Source organism: Pundamilia nyererei, unplaced genomic scaffold (assembly GCF_000239375.1).
Source record: "Pundamilia nyererei isolate P.nyererei 1_Seehausen unplaced genomic scaffold, PunNye1.0 scaffold00120, whole genome shotgun sequence".
NCBI lineage: Eukaryota > Metazoa > Chordata > Actinopteri > Cichliformes > Cichlidae > Pundamilia > Pundamilia nyererei.
This window is the reverse complement of record NW_005187521.1, coordinates 294428-314360: the sequence shown is the minus strand read 5'-3', so window position 1 is coordinate 314360 and position 19933 is coordinate 294428. Positions and strand designations below refer to the sequence as shown.

The 19933-nt window shown below is 41.0% G+C and overlaps 1 protein-coding gene across 2 annotated transcripts in view; it reads left to right on the top strand.

Moving 5' to 3' along the window:
* cdh23 (cadherin-related 23) overlaps positions 1 to 19933 on the top strand; it is a 194363-nt gene that overhangs the window by 34661 nt on the left and 139769 nt on the right. For both annotated transcript variants that reach the window (XM_013913214.1, XM_013913213.1), the window contains exons 4-6: positions 12256 to 12398; positions 12713 to 12760; positions 13121 to 13213. In XM_013913214.1, the coding sequence (XP_013768668.1) occupies positions 12256 to 12398; positions 12713 to 12760; positions 13121 to 13213 (284 nt within the window). The remainder of the gene's footprint in view (positions 1 to 12255; positions 12399 to 12712; positions 12761 to 13120; positions 13214 to 19933) is intronic.

Here is a 19933-nt window from a genome sequence, read left to right as displayed (position 1 = left end):
ACACACTCATGCTCTCTCTTTTTCTTTCTAATACACAGACACTCACATACATGCACGCACACACACTTAAGGCTCTGGCATGTCTGCATTGCAGTCCTGTACTGGTCAGCTTAATATATTTTCAGCCAAGCTTTTCAGACAGTGACCATCTTGTCCCCTTTATTTTCTATGTGCATCTCCTCTCTTCTCTCTACCTTTGTAATTCCAGCTGTTACCTGTCTCACACAGAAAACAGTGGGAGTTCAGATAGGAAATGTGATGTGGAGGGAAAAGAAGAAGAAATGAAAAGAAAAATTGGGGGGAAAATATCATGGGAGGAAAGTGCTGGAGGAATATTGAAGGAAAAAAATGAAAAAGAGAGAATGAAGGATTAATGGAAAGGAAGAGGCAGGCTGAAGCAATAAGGGGGTGAAGGAAAACATGGATGTGAAAGTGATACACACATGGAGAAATTGGAATAGATACTGGCAAAGGAGGCAATGAGAGCAAGAGGGCTTCACAGCAGATGGACATGAGAGAGAGACAGTGGGAGAGGGGGAGAGAGCAAGAGAGAAAGAGAAGCTGAAGATAGAGCTGTGGTTGTACCTCTGCCCAGCCAGACAAAGTCCAGCTGGCGTTGACTTGGCCAGTTAGTCAGCTAAACCTAACTGAGCTGGAGCTGACCGGGATCAGACATGCTCGGGCGGCATCCAGACCAGAGTGTCGTTTTGCAACTGTTACGGTACACCTGTCTGGTGAGGCCGAAGTCCCAGAGAGATTCCCGAGCTTGGCTGCTGCCGCTAAGTTATGTTAAGTTTCCAACAATAAAATAGGAGTAATGTGATGCTATAATAACGTGATCTAGGGGTGTCAAACATAAGGCCCGGGGGCACGAATTGGCTTGGCAATAACTCAATCTGGCCTACTGGACAGCTTTGGAAAACATGAAGAAATGCATAAAATTTGGACTTTTAGCTGTATTTTCATAAACTTTACAGCTTTCTCTTTACTAACATGGCCATTCTTGCTGCACTAAAGTTCATTTGATTTTTCACCATCTACTGCAGAAATGCAATTTTTCAGCATTTCTTTGTCACATAGAAAAAGTGAGACACATTGTTGAAAATATATAATATATTTAATATATAGTTAAAAATTACAAAATAAGTATTGAAAACATCACCATTTTCCAAACTAAATATATTTCTCAGGGTGCTATTGACATTTCTCCAGGTGTCGGTAACAACCCATCCAATCCATACATGTCGGTGGCAACTTGGGAAGTTGACAGTTAGCAGCATGGACGGTCAGCATCAATGCTACTTCCAAGATTTCCAATTTTGCTTTGAGAAAGTTGTGTTGTTCCTTTGTTGTTAAGAGATATCTGTGACTTGAGAACTTGCTGATAAAAACAGAAAGGTTACCATTGCTGTCTGAAGCATTTCAGCTGGAACTGCTCCTTAGACAAGGCGGGACACTTAGATAGACACTGAAGTGGATACTTCAACACCATTTTCGGTATTTTTAGTGTTAACAAAAAAACCAAACATTTATTTCCACAGACAAGTCTCCATTAAGCTGCTTTTTATAAAACTTGAGAAGAGTTTTATAAAATAACAGGTGTGTTTTACTGTCTTTACATGTAGCCCTGTTTTATTGTGTAATCACTCTTTTGTAAATGTATATAGTCTTGTCTTTGTACATGCAGTGTTCCTCATGAATCCTGTTCCTTTAGGTTCTGTATTTTTTGCTCGTACCTTTTGGACTGTTTCTCTAATTTTTGTGCTTTGCCAGTAAAGACATTTCCTCATTACCTCTCCAGACTGTGTCTTGTACTTGGAACCTCTCTTGAACATCATGCCACATAACAGAGGATGACAAGTATTTATTGATTGGCAGCTTTAGTATTACCAGTAATAATTGCTTTACTGACCTGAGGTGCTCAGGTAGCTTGGTAGTTATTTAATAAATATTTAAAGCATGGGCATTTTGTAAGCTTTCCAGGAACTAGAATGCACTTCAGTGCAACTCATCTTAGTCTACAACATGTCTCCATGCAGTTCCTTGCAATATATACATAGAAATTGCAAAAAGGCCTGTAGAGTTTGAGCTACAGACTCTACAGGCCTCAGCTGAATGTTGCCTCATGTTAAATGTTAAAGCTCTTGACAGTACAATGAGAAAAAGACTGGACAAGTATGGCCTGTTTGGAAGGGTTGCCTGGAGAAAGAAATCCTCTCTGAGCATTGCAGCACGGGTTGCAAGCTTGCATCTAAACAAACCACAAAACTTCTAGAACAATGTCCTTTGGACAGATAAGATGTTTGGTTTTCTCCAAAGGTTGTGCTGTGCATCATGGCCAAAGACAGCATATCAAGACAAATACGTCACAGTAAGCATAGTGGTGGAGGGATGATGATTTGGGATTGTTTCACAGCCAAAAGGACCTGGGCATCCTCTTCTGTACACCACAGTGTTCTAAAGTCAAACATGAGGCCGTCTTTCTACTGGATCATCACTCAGTTTTTTCACACACTTCTGCATTTTGGCTCAGTTTTTGTTGTTCTTTTTTCTTTTTTTTCTTTGTTTTTTTTTTTTAAAGAATAAGAAGGACATTTTTTTTATTTCAGAAGGGTTCCATATTAGTGACAACAAGAACTTTAGCTCACCTCTCACTTGCCAGAGCCTCATTCTTGACCCTAGCTCCTGCCTTACCCCCAACATCTCCATCCACAGGGCTGACAGAAACAACATCAACCTTATATTTCAGCAATACAGGGGACAAATGATAAACATGTAAACGGGAAAGAAAAGGTCAAAAGGGAGAAGCTTTTGTTTTAGTGTGGATGGGTTTATGTGTGTGTGGCTTCACGGTGAAAGTGGCATGTTCCATTACCCGACCATGATTTAGCTTACTCTGAGGTAATAGTCAGTCCTGGAGGGGTCAGCAGAGGGCCAGTGTGGGAGAGGAGGGCATGTAGGGAGAGAAACGAGAGGTAAACAACAGAATAAGAACTGGCTTGAAAATTGAGCTTAGCAAGAAAAAACAGATGAAAAGAGCAAGACATGAAGAAAGAAAGAAAATGAAAAAACTGGGCATTCTTCACAAAGTGCCGTTGTTGATGGACATTTTGGCATATTGGCAGGAGTGGTGCGGTTTGGGTTGGATGTGTGTGTTTTGGGCAGGCATTTGCTTTTGTGACAACGACAGGCCAGGCTGGCTGAGCCGTCACTCCAGAAGCCTTAGCAGCACACAGCCACCTGTCCACTCCTATCAGCGCTGCCTGTGTCCCTCTGTCTGGCCTCCACAAGCAGGACGGAGCGTGACGAGAGGATGACAAAAAACGAAAGCGAGAGAGAGAGAGTGGGAGAACAGCAAGACTGTGATGGGATGGAACAGAAAATAGCAAGAGCAAAGAGCTTTACTGTGTGATCGGAGACCGAATGGAGCTGCGTGTGAATTTGCAGTGACAGGTCTGTCCCCCTTCACCAATGCGTGGGATGACTGTCCACTAATGTCCTTCACTGTCCTCCAAGTTTCTCAGCGTGATTGGTTAGTCACAGCCTTGTCAGTCAGTGTTTTCATCACTTCAACATTTGGGTGTATTAGAAAGCCAATCCTGAGCCGGACATCCAATCAAATGCCTCTTCCTCAGATCGCCGTGCGATCGCTCTTATCATACGCAAGGCAACCAATGATTCGTGTCTGGACGGAAGTCAGCTTCAAAAATTATTTGCTAGAGTTTCTAATGGTATTCTTTTATGTGAATTATTTCTTTTTGTCTTTAAAATATACTTAAAATAATCAGAGTGTTAGGATGCCTGGGTCGTTGACACAGGGTTTTTGAGTTTATTATATTATTTATTATTTCTAGTCTTTGGTTTCTTTGAGTTCTGTCTTATGGTTTATGTCTCTGTCTTCTCTAGTTGCTCTGTCTCCCCTGTCAGCTGTATCCCCTTGTCTAGTTCGCGTCTCTGTGTATCCTTAGTTGCTATATCCCCGTGTCCAGTCAGTGTCTGTGTCTGCCCTGGTCCCACGTCTTTGTTTCCTCTGTTGCAGTGCGTGTGAGTCTGTGTCTTTAGTTCAGTCTGTGTCATGTTTCCTGTTTTATTTTGAAGGTCCTTGTCTGAGGTTAATGTGTCTGTTTTGGTTCCCCTTGTCTCGTTAGGCCTGATTTGCCCCAGCTGTGTTTCCCTCCTGTTACCCATTCCCTGATTGCTCCCTCTGTGTATTTAAGCCCTGTGTTTCTCTGTGTCTGTGTTGTGATCTACTGTTTATTTTGCTGTGTGTTTTGGCTGCCTGTATAAGTTATTTGGATTCTTACTTTTGTTCTGTTTGAGTTCAGTATTAAAGCTGTTTCAGTTTACGTTTGTCTCTGGAGTCTGCACCTTGGGTCCTTTTCCTGCCTGCACACAGCCGTCACATAACACAGAGTTGCAGTTCCCTATGACATTCATCATTGTGCACCTTAAAATACACAAAAACCTTGATGCCTCTTCTTCTGGAATCTCAACAGGAAACAAACAGATCACTTTGACTTTGTTCTGTTTTGGCAAGGTTACAGCATAGTGAGGAAGAATTTTTATTTTAAGCTGTGAACAGGTACCCAAACCATTTGTTTCCAGTACACTTCGCCTCCTTTTTAAGCTCTCTAATAGCGATTGCCTCCTTTCTATAGAAGACAGCCATGAATCTGTACACTACATATGCTACATTCACAGTCAAACTGCGTGTTTCTTTGTGCTTCTCTCAGACATTTCATTAATCACTTAAACAGAGGTTCCACAGTAAATGTATATCAATATGAGTACTTCTACATTTTCATAGCTTATAAATATGTTTATCTTGTGTTACTGAGTATGTTCAGGCTGTACACAAAAGTTATACGCACAGATGTTGAGTGTGTGCTTTAGGAGGCGTGTATTTCTCTCAGGAGTGGCTAAAGAAAAGGCAGAGGGTGTCCGCTCATCCGTGACAGATTTAGTCATAAATCTGTCGGATTAATACACAGCCTCTCAAGGACTCTTATGGTGTATGTTGTTGAAACACAGGAGTCACTTAAAGCCAGACTCAAGGTACAATTTGTCTTTGGCTCGATTCCACATCGCAGTTATTGATGTCACCAACACGTGTGTGAACACTTAAACATAAGTACACGTGCATACAGGAGAAAGGAAGCTGAAGAAAAGGTGAATGAGAGGAAGATGAAATGGAATACGGCAAATGTTTTGTTTCAGAGGAACTTTTGGGAAGATTTTTGTGTGGTAAATCTACTTTGTTTTGCAGCAGCAGACAGATATAACATCCTTTAAAGGGTTCTAGCTGTGATTTGTGTCCACTACCCAACAGGAACATTGTAGTCCTCTGCAGTTTTCAATTTACAAATGGGTTGCATTTGTTTATTTGAGACATAAAGACTTGGAAACATTATTGGTGAGCCATTTTCTCTTTTTTCCCATCTTTTTATTGTTAGCTATTTAACTGACCACCGTGGGGGAAAAGGTTTTACTGTCAGTCTCCGTATTTATTTTCATCCTACGGGGATATAAACTAACAGCATGCATCCTTTTTTCAGCTATTAAAGATGCCTCCCAAACACGTACTTCTCTCTTTATATGGAAATGGAGGTCCAAGCACTTATTTTCTGGCCACCACACTATTGTCATTCCAGGTAGATCTGTTTAGTTTACTTCTACGTCCAACTGGCTTCCCCGAGGCAACCTGTATCTGTAGACGTTAACAAAGTGCACAACACCGTGGGCATAGAAAGCAGCAATGAGTTGATTTTAACTCATTTCCATCTTATTTCTAAAGGAATAGAAGAAAGATTCATTTGCTGTGTTTTTGACTGGTGGCAAGGGTGTAACTCATTGCATATGCCCCCAAGAGGTCTCTTAAAAGCATGAGTCTGAAACTGTTTAAATCCCTTGATGGAATCTGACTCATAAATTAGTCTCAAAGTGTTTCACATGAGCCAAATTGACTGATGGAGTTAAGTTTGTACGTTGCTATGACTGCCGAGGGTTTTAACTGAGAAGTGCATTGTGCTTGATGCTTGAGAGTCCATTTCTGTCTCTTCACTCACTCAGGATGTGTTGTGAGGATCTCACATTGCATCTCACCTGTGTGAGGTGTGGAAAAGAGCAAAAAGTTATTTTATTACATCCAGAGCAATTCTTTCCCCATATCATGGATCATTTATTGTAACTAACAAATTAATACCTCCCTTGTTTCAGAAATGCTCATATGGATCCTGCTGCTGTCTGATGCTCCAGATATATATAATGAATTCATAAGAAAGACAGCTACAAACACATGAAAGTATTAAACATATCATCTCTACAGTGCACAACAAGACTAGAAAATGCAAATATTTTAGAAATTACTCCAAAATGTGTTTAAAACTTATATATTGTTGTTTATTTAAACTTTTTTCTGTCCAGAAATGCAGGTAAATAACCGTAATTTGTTGATTTAATCAACTACTAGTTTTTGTAAAACTGTAAATGGGAAAATGTATGCATAACAACAAAAATTATCATTTTGATTCAAGAGATTGCACACACAGGTGGATTAACCATTAAAAACATGACTGTATCATGAACCTTACATTGGGAAGTGGTCTAAAAAAATTGATGAAATTATTATTGTTGAGTCTCAATATCTGATTAGGGACATATTCTGTCCTTATTGTCTTTATTTCAGTAAATTTAGAGTATTTTTTTATATATTTTTAAATATGGTGAATATAGAAATATTCCACATGCATGTGAGGTATTCTATGATTTCAGCTCACATACTGACACTTGCCAGAAATTCTTTGTCCACATCTCAGCACCAAAACGGATCTTCTATAAAACATAAAATATAAATGACCAGAGTATGCAGAAGTCAGGTTTTGCATACCTGATTTCTTTAAAATCCAAACTCTTTTCATCTTGATTTGGTCTCTCACACTTACCTCTTCAGTATCATGTCCATGACAGACTGAGATTTTTCTAAAATTCAGCGTCACAGTAAAGTATTTACCTCAGCTAAGACAAAGTCAGTAATAGGTCAGATTAACAAGATTCACCATAGCACATATTCCATATACATGAATAGGGACTGGTGCATTGGGGTGTGCATGCTCTGTTACCACACTGTCAGATATACCACAAACAGAGACTGCTGGTAGCTATTGCAGCCGAGTATATTCAGTAGAATTTCCTTCTGTATGTGTGTAAGTTTATAGCACAGCTTTATGGAACAACATTAAAGGATATTACCCTGTTGCTTCATTCAGGTTACTCTATCGCTCTCGCTTTTTATGATATGAGTGTTTGCGTCCTTGCATTGTGCTGCAATGGCATATAATTTGCACATGCTCTCGTTTGCTTTTGTGCTTTAGCTCTGCGCTTGCTATCTGTGATGCTGAAAAGTGTACGGCACTGTAGCTTGGAGTCACACTCTCATAATCACAACTGTTCTGTTTGACAGATGTGAAATTTATTTTTGCTTCTCACCACAATCTGTTTTCAAATTTTCTTCACGTGGTAATCTATAAAGTGGCAAATGCTTCACTTTAAAGTAGAAGTGCGCTGTATGAAATTAGCTCATGCTGCCAGTTAACTTATGACAGTGTTTGCCTGTGTGAATTTTTGATGGCAGTGATTGATGTGAGGCAGCGCGGCTTCAGCTTGGCATTGCTGATGTGTTTGAAGGCTCTCTTTGTCAGCGGATAGACAGTGCAGTAACATGAGTGGCATCATACTGACTCATCAGCCAAGTGATTGCATGACTTCAGTCTTACTGGCCCTGCCTCAAGACAACCCATCAAGTATTTATACAGAGCAGGTAAAGATCAAGATTCTCTCCAGCACCATCCTGCACAGTCAGTCAATCTCATATAGTTCGAGGTGGCTTCATCCATTCTTTCTTTTTTTTCTTTTTTTTTTTTTGTTTGCCCCTGCTGGTAGACAGCTGAACATTGCCCATATATCCATTAAGCCTCTGTGCTCCATAAAATGTAAAGCTATAATTCACTGCATGCCTGAAATTGCAGTGCTGACAGTGCCTGTCCCAGTGAATCAGAACTCAGATGAACGAGAGGTCTAGAGATGTCACCAACATAATAAACAGGGCTTTGGCCTACAGCCCCTTTTCTTTCCCAAGCCTGAGGCCCCAGGGCAGGGCCGAGGCTAGTCCCCGTCTAACGCGCACGACTCTTATTGATCCAGCAGGGATTGATGTCCTCCAGCGGCTGATTTAGCTCCCCCCACGGGCCCCCATGCCTTTTCTAAAAGGTTGGGCTCAGTAAAACATCCAGGTGTTGCTCTCTATAGGTTGGCAAGTCTTCCTTGCTTTTTTCCTCCTCCTCTTCTTCCTCAGTTTCAGGCTTATGCCTTATGGTAGTTTGAATTTCAGTCCTGACATAGTGAAGCAAAAATGGTTTGTCTTTACGAACTCATGCTTTTGGGAAAGTGCTTGCAGTAATGGGGTGTATTTGTTACTCCCTTTAAGAAACATCATTGTTCTTCCTCCTCCCTTCCACTAACATCTACCCTCATTTTTCGCTGCTTCCTTATTGTGGCCGTCTCCCACTCCAGCCCAGACATTTAAACCTAAATGCTCTCATTGTTTTCTTTAAGCTTCTCAGTTAGGTATCCGTCCTCTTTGATTCTGTAAGCAGGTGGAAAGTGTTTTTATTTAACATTCAATCAACATCTTTATGGAACCATCACAGCTTGAGTGAGTAATCTGAAATTTGTGGGGTCTTAAGAAGAAAGTCTCAGATACTTGATCTGCAAATCTAACAAGATGTGGTAGCTGTTTCAGTTCAGTCCCTAGATGTTTTTGTGGGCTTACCTTCCTTTGCTGTGTTTCTGACCCACTCATTCTCATTCCTATGCTGCCAGAAGCAGCGGATGTCACAGAGATATGCACAAGATGTCCCTCAGGATCTGTGCTGTGATTCACTGGTTGCAGCAGTGTAGGATGCTGTATGAGAGGCTAGATTTAATTTTGGTTTTTTTTTATGTTTTATGCTGTTTAACTTTTTTCTCTCTCATTGTTAGTTATATTTACACACAAAGCATCTTGATCAAGTTCATGATGGCAGTTCTTGCTGTCATGGGAATGACGATGTCTCTGACTTTGTGACTTTAGTGTCACTTTACAAACGTGAATACAACCAAAAAGTGGAGAGAAGAGTGAGGAAGTAAGAGGTTCCGAGGACAATCGTAGAGAGAAAGGTGAAGTAGAGAGATGGTTCCTCTCGCCCATTGCTCTTGTCATGAATGCAGTGTTGCAGACTAGAAGGGATGGGGAGGGGGCAATATTAATGTGCACTGTATCATTCATAACAGTAATACTGGCATCACTTGCTGCTAAATAGCATCATTTGTCAGGCAAAAGGGCTTGGTGTCACAGTGTTAGAGATAAGCATTAGAGGGATACCTATGCTACACACACACACACACACACACACACACCCAAACACAGCTGTGTATATGTGACTTTAGAGGACATTGCACTGACTTACATTCATTTTCTTTACTCCAACCTAAACTGCAACCATTAGTTGCCTTACGTTAACCAAAACATAACATTCACCTTACATGTTAATACTTCAACCTAAATCACGACCCAAAGTATTTTACACCTTTTTTCTTTACCCACAATCCTGAAAATGAATCCTAATGTTAAACTAACACAGCATAAATCTAACTTGAAATGAAAAAACACAGTGTTTCAAAAATCTGTAAGAAAAAAACCAAAACAAAATGATACAATTAACCACTTTTCTACAATTTGTCGTTTATTGAAATGTCTAAATCTTTTTTCTACCTTAATTTATGCTAAGAATGTCTTTCACCAAAGTATAATATCCTAATACCTCAGAAATTTCCATATTTGAGGACAAAATAAATTATGTAGATCCTATTGTCTTTATCTAAGTACACCCATTTTGCTCTGTTAATGTCTATAACCTTAGGCAAGGTTAAAAAAAATCTGTTAATAAAACAAAACTGACCCACAGGAGCCAGAAAAGAAGTTCTCAGGAAGTGTTATTGGTCTCTGCACTAAATCTCTATGTAAAAAAATTTATTTATTGCAATAATATGTAACTGCACACATATTTGGTGATATAATATATTAGCATCTAGAGCAGCCCTTCGTTTGTCTAATCAGGGCAGAGAATCTAACTCATATTCTCAGTAAGTTGGTCTCGGTTCATCTTTCTTCTCAGCAGTAAGAGTTAATCTTCCACAAGACTGTCTCTCATACATAGTCTGAAATGAACATTTGTTATCCTTCACTCAAGTGTATGTCTACCCACGTGGAGCAGACAATTCGTTCACAGTCGAGAGGGCCAAAAGGAGGAGGAAAAAAAACAGTTATTATTGATGACTATGGGGTAAAATGCTTAATTTGCACCGTCTTCAACCAAATTATAACTCATATTGAAAGCAGCTGAATTTGCATAAATCTCATTAGACTGCAATGAGAGGGGTTCATAAATCGTTATATTAATTAGTCATTTTTGCCACCCTTTCATAAGAAAATGGGGTGTATTAATAAAACGAGAGGGGTGTGTGATTGTGAAGCCTAATTGGTCACTGTATTAAGCAGTGTGGTGCGCAAGTGACAGATTTGATTTAGTTTGGCTTCTGTTGTCTGGCCAGGGAGGGGGGGACAAGTGTTTGTGTCTGTGCAATTATTGAATGATCTGTTTATTTTCTCTTCTGTCCATGCACTCATTTTAAAAAAACAAACCTGTTCCTAATTAACAGTCAAATGCTTACCTCAGCATACATCACCCTGAGGTCAAGAGGCAGTCAAAGAAAATTACACCCCAGATTAAGTTTCCGTGTTTCCGTGAGGTTATCCTGTCTTGACATTTAGGATAAATTCTCACATTTTTGAATTTACAAACAGCATTTTTTGCATTAACAGTGTGAGCACAAATAGCAGTTACAAGGCAAAGATAAGCCCACAGTGTTTTGGTATAGTCTTCTTCTTCTTCTTCTTCTTTCGGCCGATCCCTTAATCTCCCTCCATGTCATCCAACCCGTGACAACAATCCTCTGCCTTTGTCTTTGGCCAACACAAGCACGGTTTCCACCGGCACCCTGTTGGCCAACAACACTGAGGACGGTCATTCTTAACCTGGACTCCGACCGATTATTGATGAGCCGTGTGTTTGATTTGGCAAAGATTTTTGCCGGATGCCCCTCCTGTCATAACCCACATTTATCTGGGCTTGGGACCAGGGAAATACACTGGCTTGGCTGGGTTCTTGCTCTAGTCCCTCCATTCATTTTCCCAAGCACTTATGCAGCTAGTGAGGAGGGTGCTGGAGCCCATCCCAGCTATGATAGGTTGAGAGGCAGGAAACAAACACGGGCAAAGTCTGTCACCGGACAGATCAGAGGCACAGGGCAGAAATGAATAGGAATTTCAAACTAGGTATCTGTGAAGTGACAGTGACTGGTATCTTATGTATGTTTTGGACTTTAGTGAGGAAAACCTTGCCTCTGATATTTGTGAAAAAGCTTCTAATCCTTCCCGGATTCATATATTTCTTAATTTTTTTAATATATATAATATTATTTACAATGCTGTGCACAGGCAGTTTGACCCTGGAGGGTAATGAGCCTTGCCAACCAGCTTGGAGGTCTTGATACCGTCTTCTGTGCCGCTCTTAAACACAGCCTCATGATACATCTGTCCAGCGTGGCGGATTAACCTGCATGATAGCACGCCACCTCTGGTTTTGATTAGCCAGCTTCTACTGTTTATGATGAATGAAGCCCGTGAGCTGCTGCAGCTCCAATTAAAAATCCTTTGCTCCTGCACGCTACTGCATTTCTTTGTGCTGAGCCTTTGTGTGTTTTCAAGTCGTCTTCAGCCGTTACACTACCAGGACATCTGGAGTTTTACAACATATAGTTGTTGTGGTTCTCTCTTTTTTTGTAGGTTTCCTTGAATATAATGTTGAGAAGTCAGAGTTTCTGTCACAATCATGGTACCTTGTTAACTCTTTTGCATTTTATTTTGATGTATTTATTTATATATATATATATTTTTTTGATCCATTTTTAATGCAAGGCTAACTTTTACATGTAACATGCAAATTGGAAATTCTGACAGGACAACTGCATTTGTGTGAATATTCAGGAATTGTGTGCTCTCACAAATCAGCGCTTTCTAAATTGGCTCAGTCATTAAAAATTTGTTGATGCCTACTTTGACTTTGCAGGACTTCTGACCTTTGACTCTCTCGCTGACAGGTTCATCGGTGGCCCAGCTGAAGGCAGATGATCCTGAAGGGGAACCCCTCATCTATGGGGTTTCAGGAGAAGAGGCCATGAAGTATTTCGCTGTGACCAAAGAAACCGGTGTGGTCTGGCTTCGACAGCAACTCGACCGTGAGGTACAAACAAACAAACTCGTGCACACACATACTAAATGCTACACACACGCTCATACATTACCAAAGCAAATGCACCGGGTACAAGAAAAGACACACAGAACAATTTTGAAAATAGGATACGCGGCGTAAATTATCAAATGATGAAAGAGTCCCGAAAAGTGCAAAACAATGTGAGGGGAAAAGCACAAAGGACGTCGAGCTCAGAGTGGCTTCTGTAGCTCCTTTTTGTTTTCTGTCTCTGATTTTCTGCTCTGCTCCTTTGCATTACATGTCTATGCAAATTTTGTGCTGATATGGATCTCTGTCTCCACCAGACCAAGTCAGAGATGCAGGTCGAATTCTACGTGAGTGACAATCAAGAGGTAAGAGACCGATTTGCACTGCGTTCATGGTTGTGACACATTTCTTCACACGCTGACATCCTGCATATAGCCTGACCTCATATCACACAGAGGCCTTGCAATCTGTCTCTTTTTCAGTCTCTCACTTTTACACTTACCCTTATTTCTCTTCCTCACATGACACCTGTCCGACTCAACACAGTATAGTTGCTGAAACAAGTGACATTCCACCTACTCTCCCCAGCGAGAAATCTGTCACACACCTGTCCTGTTTTCTTTGACTCTGAATCGTGGCTTTGTGTCACATTTACATTGACTCTTTGTCAGGAAACGTGTGGCAGTGGCTTTGGAACTATTTAACCAAGGTGTTTCTTTCCCCAGGTGGTCAAAGACACAGTTAACATCCAGATCGGAGATGTGAACGATAACGCCCCAAACTTCCACGGGCAGCCATACACTGTCAATATTCCAGAGGTGAGGATGCCCGGACGTTATTTACCGGTTGTACTCGAGTGGAAATGAGACTGTGATTTTATTCATTACTCTGGTATACATGAAAAAGAAAAGTCATCATATGCAAGACAATTTCTGTATAATTTGCTGGTTTTTTGAACATCAAAACAATGTCAAAGTAAACAAAAAACTTTTATTTCCAGTAGAAGAACATTTTCCTCTGGAATCTGTGCTTCAAACTGATGAAAACTTTGGAAAACAAAGAGCTGCAATGAATTTTCAGAAACACTAAGAAAACATAAATAAAATTCACCTCACCGTCATGCCTATTGCAACAGCTGTATCTGCACGGTGGCTACGTCTGATTTATGGTGATCATCTCCTATTCATAGTGCATTTTTGTCTTTGCCATGCTGGAAATAGCAGTGTTTTGCTGCACCTGTGATCTTCCCACGATTTCAGGAGTTGTCTTCCAGCTAATGTTTAGAGAATGTGTACAGCCTCCTTTGCAGGGAAAAGAAAACTCCAGTGCAAACCTCAATCTCTATTCTCTCCTTTCTCTGTCCTCCCACTGAATCGGCTACCTTCCTTCTCAGCTCTCACTTCTTTCCATCTTTGTGTCTCGTATATGCCCTCTCCCTCATCTAATCCTTGATATGAAGTAATTGCCAGAGTGGAGGACTTCAAACAGGGACTGAAATCCACACACACACACACACAAACACATACACATCCACAAGTCTTGTTGTGTTTATATTGAGCACATACCCCTTTGTGAGTCTTCACCAAATCTTCAAAGCCACTGGCTTTTTCTCTCCCAATCCATAAAGTCAGGCAAATAAATGGGAGAAATAAGGACTGTTTAGACGAGGCTGTTTAGATCACCCACCAGGGAAGATTCTCTCAGGCCATTGCATTGAACCGCCGCTAAGTTGTGTGGGACTCACTTATAGTCCACATGCAGACGTTTCAAGCTCTGCAAACAACAGGATTCAGTTTAGCCTTGAGAAAGCCATTAAACAGGGCTGCGTTTGACCCTCAGTCACTCACATACTGTTAGTTCCCTTGCATCACTTACTGAATTACTACTGCTGTCAATCCTGGCATCCTATTGATTAAAAAATTTAAGCTTATTTGTTTGAGGCTATAGAGAGTGGAAATAAATCAGACTCCAGTGTAGTCCCAGGCAGTACATACATCCGAGTTTTCCCCAGCATTTCTTTACATTGGAAATAGTGTAAGCCTGTAAAGTGAGCCATCGCTGAAAAGAAAACATGCAAACCATGTGTGTGTGTGCAAACACAATGTTAGACTAATGCAAGCGAAATATGTTTTATCACACATCTCAGTGAACTAAACTGCGTACTTTGCTCGACAAAATGAGACACTGCAATTTCATTCATATTTTCACGACTGCGTTGCAATCACAATGCAGCACACAGTCCAATCTGTACGCACAGAGCTCTTTATTAAGCCGCTCTCTTTTCCACTTAAATCCTTTGCCAGTTTTGGCAACTGTTTTCCTTCATTTCAAGTCAGCTTCTTCCTCATTTTGCCCTGTTTCTCCTTCCTCTACCCTTTTCGCCACCTTATATTATTTCTCAGCAACTTTAGTTACCTGCATTTTTATGGCCTCATTACTTCCGTGACCCTAAGCGACCTTTAGCGGGCAAAGCAAACATGCTGCAACATCACTTCATCATGCTGTCACTCACTGGACATGCCACAATGACTGCGGGTTAAAGTGCCATCAGCGCATCAAAGGAGAAGATGGGAAACGGCGATGAGTGTGGAGGATGAAAGAGTGGCAGAAGTAACAAAGCAGAGGCGACAAAGAAAGGATTCAAACAATGAGATTTACCGCAAGTGACAGAGAACGCAGGACGGAAAGAAAAGACCAGAAACAACACAAAGATTCTCGTGGGTTTTTCGAAGAAATAGGACAGGAGGTGTTATGAAGTGAGGCTCGACGGCACTGTCCAGATGAAGCAATGTGAGTGGCAAGGTGAGCAGTGCAGGAGGCAGAGTAGCAGAGAGTGTGTGTAAATGTCATTTTAATTTGTAGAGCCATAAAGAGGGTGAAGGGGAGCAGGTGGGCTGCTAGCATTCCCTCTGTCAGTGCTAATGAGCTCGCCAGATTTACAGCATCCACACAGTTAGGCAGCCAGCAGCAGCGACCGGATACAAAGAGCGACAACTATTACCTAAAATAATGTTTTGATGGAACAGCAGATGGGCTACAACACAAATCCATTACTGGATGAGAAGGCAGAGTGAACGTACAACACACTGAGAAGCATTTTTTCACATTTCCTAAACTCAACAAATAGTCCTCTATAAAGGGAGCCCTCTGTTGACAAGCTCAAAAGCTTTTGCTGAGTGTGCGTCTGTGCAGCACCGAGATCTGAGCAATTTGGAGTCCATCCGTTATTTAAAGACCAACCTTCCCAATACCTCACACACTCCTCAGCTCAGCTGCCTGACCCTTACACTCACCCACCGGGAGCCGGTCAGTGCCACTGAAATAATATCAAACGCCACCAGAAACAGCTTCTGTTAAGTGCGCCCAGTGTGTGCCACCTCCTGCTGTTCAGACAATCCTTGTTCTTGAACACAGTTTCCTTCTTTTTTATTTTTTTAGTCATTTATTCTCATCTAATCCTCGTTCTCTCCAGCATCTTTTTGTCATTCTCGCTTACACACACACACACACACACACACACACACACACATATATATATATATATATATATATATACTTCACACAGATACATTTATTCAGAGTTTATAGCCATTATCTCTACTCAGTTTCCAATGACCCCTGCAAAGCATCACTATAGTAAAATGTGCTTTTTTTTTATTTTGGTTGAGCCCTCCACTCACAATATTGCAGACTTCACATAGCATATCTTTTTCGTCCTCTAGTCAATACTCTCATTCACCCCTCCCTACAGTAGATATGCAATGCAGTGGAATCCTGTCTTGGATAACGCAGTAATGATGCACATGAGATTGTATAGCCGACTTCTGACCAGCGCTGTAATGCGGTGCATAGATGGATTAAACGTATTGGCAAACAAGCAGACAGGCAAGAGGCTCCTAGTGATATATACCCAAACTTTATCTGTTTACTGTCTCTCAGGTATGTCAGGCAGGTGAGCAAATCCCTCCTCAGCCTCTATTTTCTATCAGCCATATCTCAGTGTCCCTCTCTAACCTACGGTAATCTCTGATGAACTATGGCTGATGATATAAAGCAGAACAACCCAAGGTGGAAACCCTTCAGGTGAAAGTCAGACATCTAAAGAAAGAAAAGCCCTCCATTCTGGCGTGGAGTTGCTGTGCCTGTTTTTGTTTCTTTTCTTTTTTATAGAAATATACTATTAGGACTCATTCTTAGAAACTCTAGCTAGACAAATATCTATCTGCTTTCTCATATTTTTGATTAATTAGAGGGTTTTACCTGTTTATGCGTTTGTTTTATAAACGTGTGGAATTCAAATCTTCATTGTTTTAGCTTTCCGTTGTTGGCTACTACTTTCTCCCACAGGTTTGAGATGGATAGCATGAAGACATTTCACATGCTAAACACACAAACACAGAGGCAAATGCACTCATATTTTAGATAATATTGGCAGAGGGTGTTTGAGAGCTCCTATTATGCCTGCGAATGAGCTGTTTAGTGCTTGATGTAGGCTTTGGCAGCAAAGCAGAGGCACCTGCTATTTGATGTGCCCTCTGTCGCTGTCAGGTAGAACATAGACAAATCTGTTATATTCCTTTCTTCTTTGCCTTTGTTCACTTCTGAAAGCTGAAATTCAATCTCTACTATTTTATCACCTTCTGCCCTGTATCTTAGCGGGTTGCAGCATCTGAAGGTAATTTGTTTACCAGGTAAGAAAAAAATATCTTAGCCTAAAAAGCAAATACAGTATATGGATGCCTTATATCTTTACATTTGCAAGGTTGTCTGAGAACTTGAAAACAAAAGTCTTGCTTGTTGTGAGATACATTTCTTTTGAAATTATCCTCATGAAATATGTGTTACTGATTGTTTACAAATCCCACATATGCACTGCACGCAAACACAAACACACTGCACAGAAACACACACCTGCTTTCGATATGAAACTCGCAAACTCACTCCCTTTCTCTTTCATTTTCTCCCCCTCTCTCTCTTTTTACCTCCTAAAAGTCGGATTTGGCCCATAATTATATTAGTATCATCTCTCCTGGTCTCTCCTATGGTGAAATTGAATCTAGTGGTTACAGAGCTGAGTGGTGGCTGGTTGACAGGCGCAGGCCTCGAAGAGAATTCTGCTTGACACTAAGACCCTGAGCCCCATAGGGAGGGATGGAGGGATTTATGAAGAAAGAGGGAAAAAATGGATAAAGTGAGAAGGTTAAATGGGAAGCAGTCAATATTTTACTCACCTAAGGCACCATTTATAACTTTCCACTTTCTACAGTTTTGGTGCACAGAATCTAATCCTAGGGAAAAGTTGTACGTCCCCATTTTTGGAGAAGAAATGGGATGCTGTTCGAAATGTAGAGAAAAACCAAAAATGATTTCTAACCACGTAAAGCCTTTGGCGCAAATAGTATAAAGTCCGCTTGAAAATTTCGTAACTAATTAAGCAGAAAGGCAATGAATAATATGACTGGCAGTGTTGGGGTAATTGTTACTTTTCTTAAAAGTAGTGCAGTACATTACCTAATTACTCACCAGAGAAAGTCATTCATTACCCTGCTCATTACGTTACTCTCTTGTTAATCTATAAAATGACCTGAAACACATTGGCTCATAATGATGTTATACAAACAGACTGTCCCAGACCCTATCATAATGAGGACACACATAGGACCTATGAACACAAAACCGACAATAAACCGACAACGCAACGATCAAAACGAGCCTTCAGTTGAGACAGTGGTTCTATTTCAGAAACATAAACAGGACTGCTCGTCACTGCTGTTTTTTACCTGTTGAAGTTCAGGCTCTGGCTGCTGGGCCGGGGTGGGAATGCACTCATCTTTATCACTCTGGGTTCTTGGCTAGCTTTGCGTTAGCTCGCTGTCTGTGCAAATGCTTTCAGCGGACTTGAGTTCTGTCAACAGTATAATGCAGTCGTTTCCATCTTGAACACAGTTTGCACTTTACCATCACTGTCTTGTCCTTAAAAGTAAGTCCATATCTCTGCAGTAGACTGCTCCACCATTTATTTTCCTGCCCTCACACACATCTGACATCAGTTGACTGTAGCACAAGCGCGCAGAAGAAAAAAAACGTGTTTTTTAATTTGCCCAATGTGCAGATAGGGGCAGAATCTTTGTTACTTTGTTACTTTGCAAGTAACAACATAATTGTATCTGTAATGTAATGACAAAAATTAGCACGTGGCACATTAATACGCCTTACACCCAACACTGAGGACTGGGTGTGGGGAGTGGAAAATTGAGATCTATGTTTTGTCCTCTGTTGTCAGCTAACAGTTTACATCATGCCTACTTTTCTGAAGTGTTGCAATAGGTAAGCTGAACTTCATGTCTGCATTGCTCATTCTGAATGGAATAGGTTCTTTTCTTTTTTGACTGATTAATTTTTAGACTTCAGTGAGCCTTTCTGGACAAAATAGCTACTTAAGGGAGTTGTCAGAGAGATTGTCGAGCCTGTACACCAATTTTTTCCCGCATCCTTTCCAGTCCAAGGGTTAACACAACACATACTGCCAGGGCATCACATACTCTGCCATTCGTGAAGGTAAATCACCTTCTCTTCCTCTCTTTATCTTTCTGTCATTTACTTTATCCCGCTGAGCATGAAGAGCACCTTGATTTGTGTGCTACGCAGAGATGGGTGGAGAATTTGTCTGTCAAAAAAAGGGAGGGCTCATGTTTGCGAGTGACCATCGGAAAGTGTATTTCGGGGAGAGGGAGACAAGGGGAGAGAAAAAGCGAGGAGTAAAGAAAGTAAGGTGAGAGCGCACAAGGAAAGCCTGGAAAGGGGCAAGATTGAAGGGAGAGGGAGAACGGTGTGCACTCCCAAAAGCCATTAAAGTTTGATTCACCCACTCCTCACTCTTTGAATAAATCAACCTGTCGTTCCCTCTCTCCCTTTCTTTCAAGTCTGTGGTTCCCACCTCTCTGTGCCCACCCCCACCCTGCCTTTGGCACTCTCCTTCTCTCTAACACTCCGTAGCAGAATTGTGAATTCTGACGAGTTTTGCCAACATAAAAGACAGCTACGCATGTTGTCAGTCCCTCCATATTTTGTAGCTGCTTGTGTTAATGTTTATGTGTGTATAGGAGACAGAGGAAGATAGAGTGCTAGCTCTCATGGCACTTTTGTGTTTTTTAGACCTTTCAAATACGCGATTTAATCTGACAGCATCTGTACGTGTTGGCTACATGTATGAATGAGCACCCCGGTGTCTTTTCCATAAGTACTTATCTCTTTCAACACAGCACATTTAACGGATCGGCACAAAAGATTAGACCAGTCTGATCTATAATGGGACATGTTTGTGTGTAGTGAGCGCTGATGTTTGTTGTCACTTTTGAGTTGTTCAGCTCACTTAAAAGTTTGGTGAATAGGATATGCCGCAGAAATATGGGAAAATATAGATTTTTGTCCATCATGTAGTAAGAACATTTTTACTTAATTCAACCACATCATTTGTTGTACCGTCCAATCTACGGTGTATGACAAACGTTCTCCATCACTGGCTGAATGAAACTGTG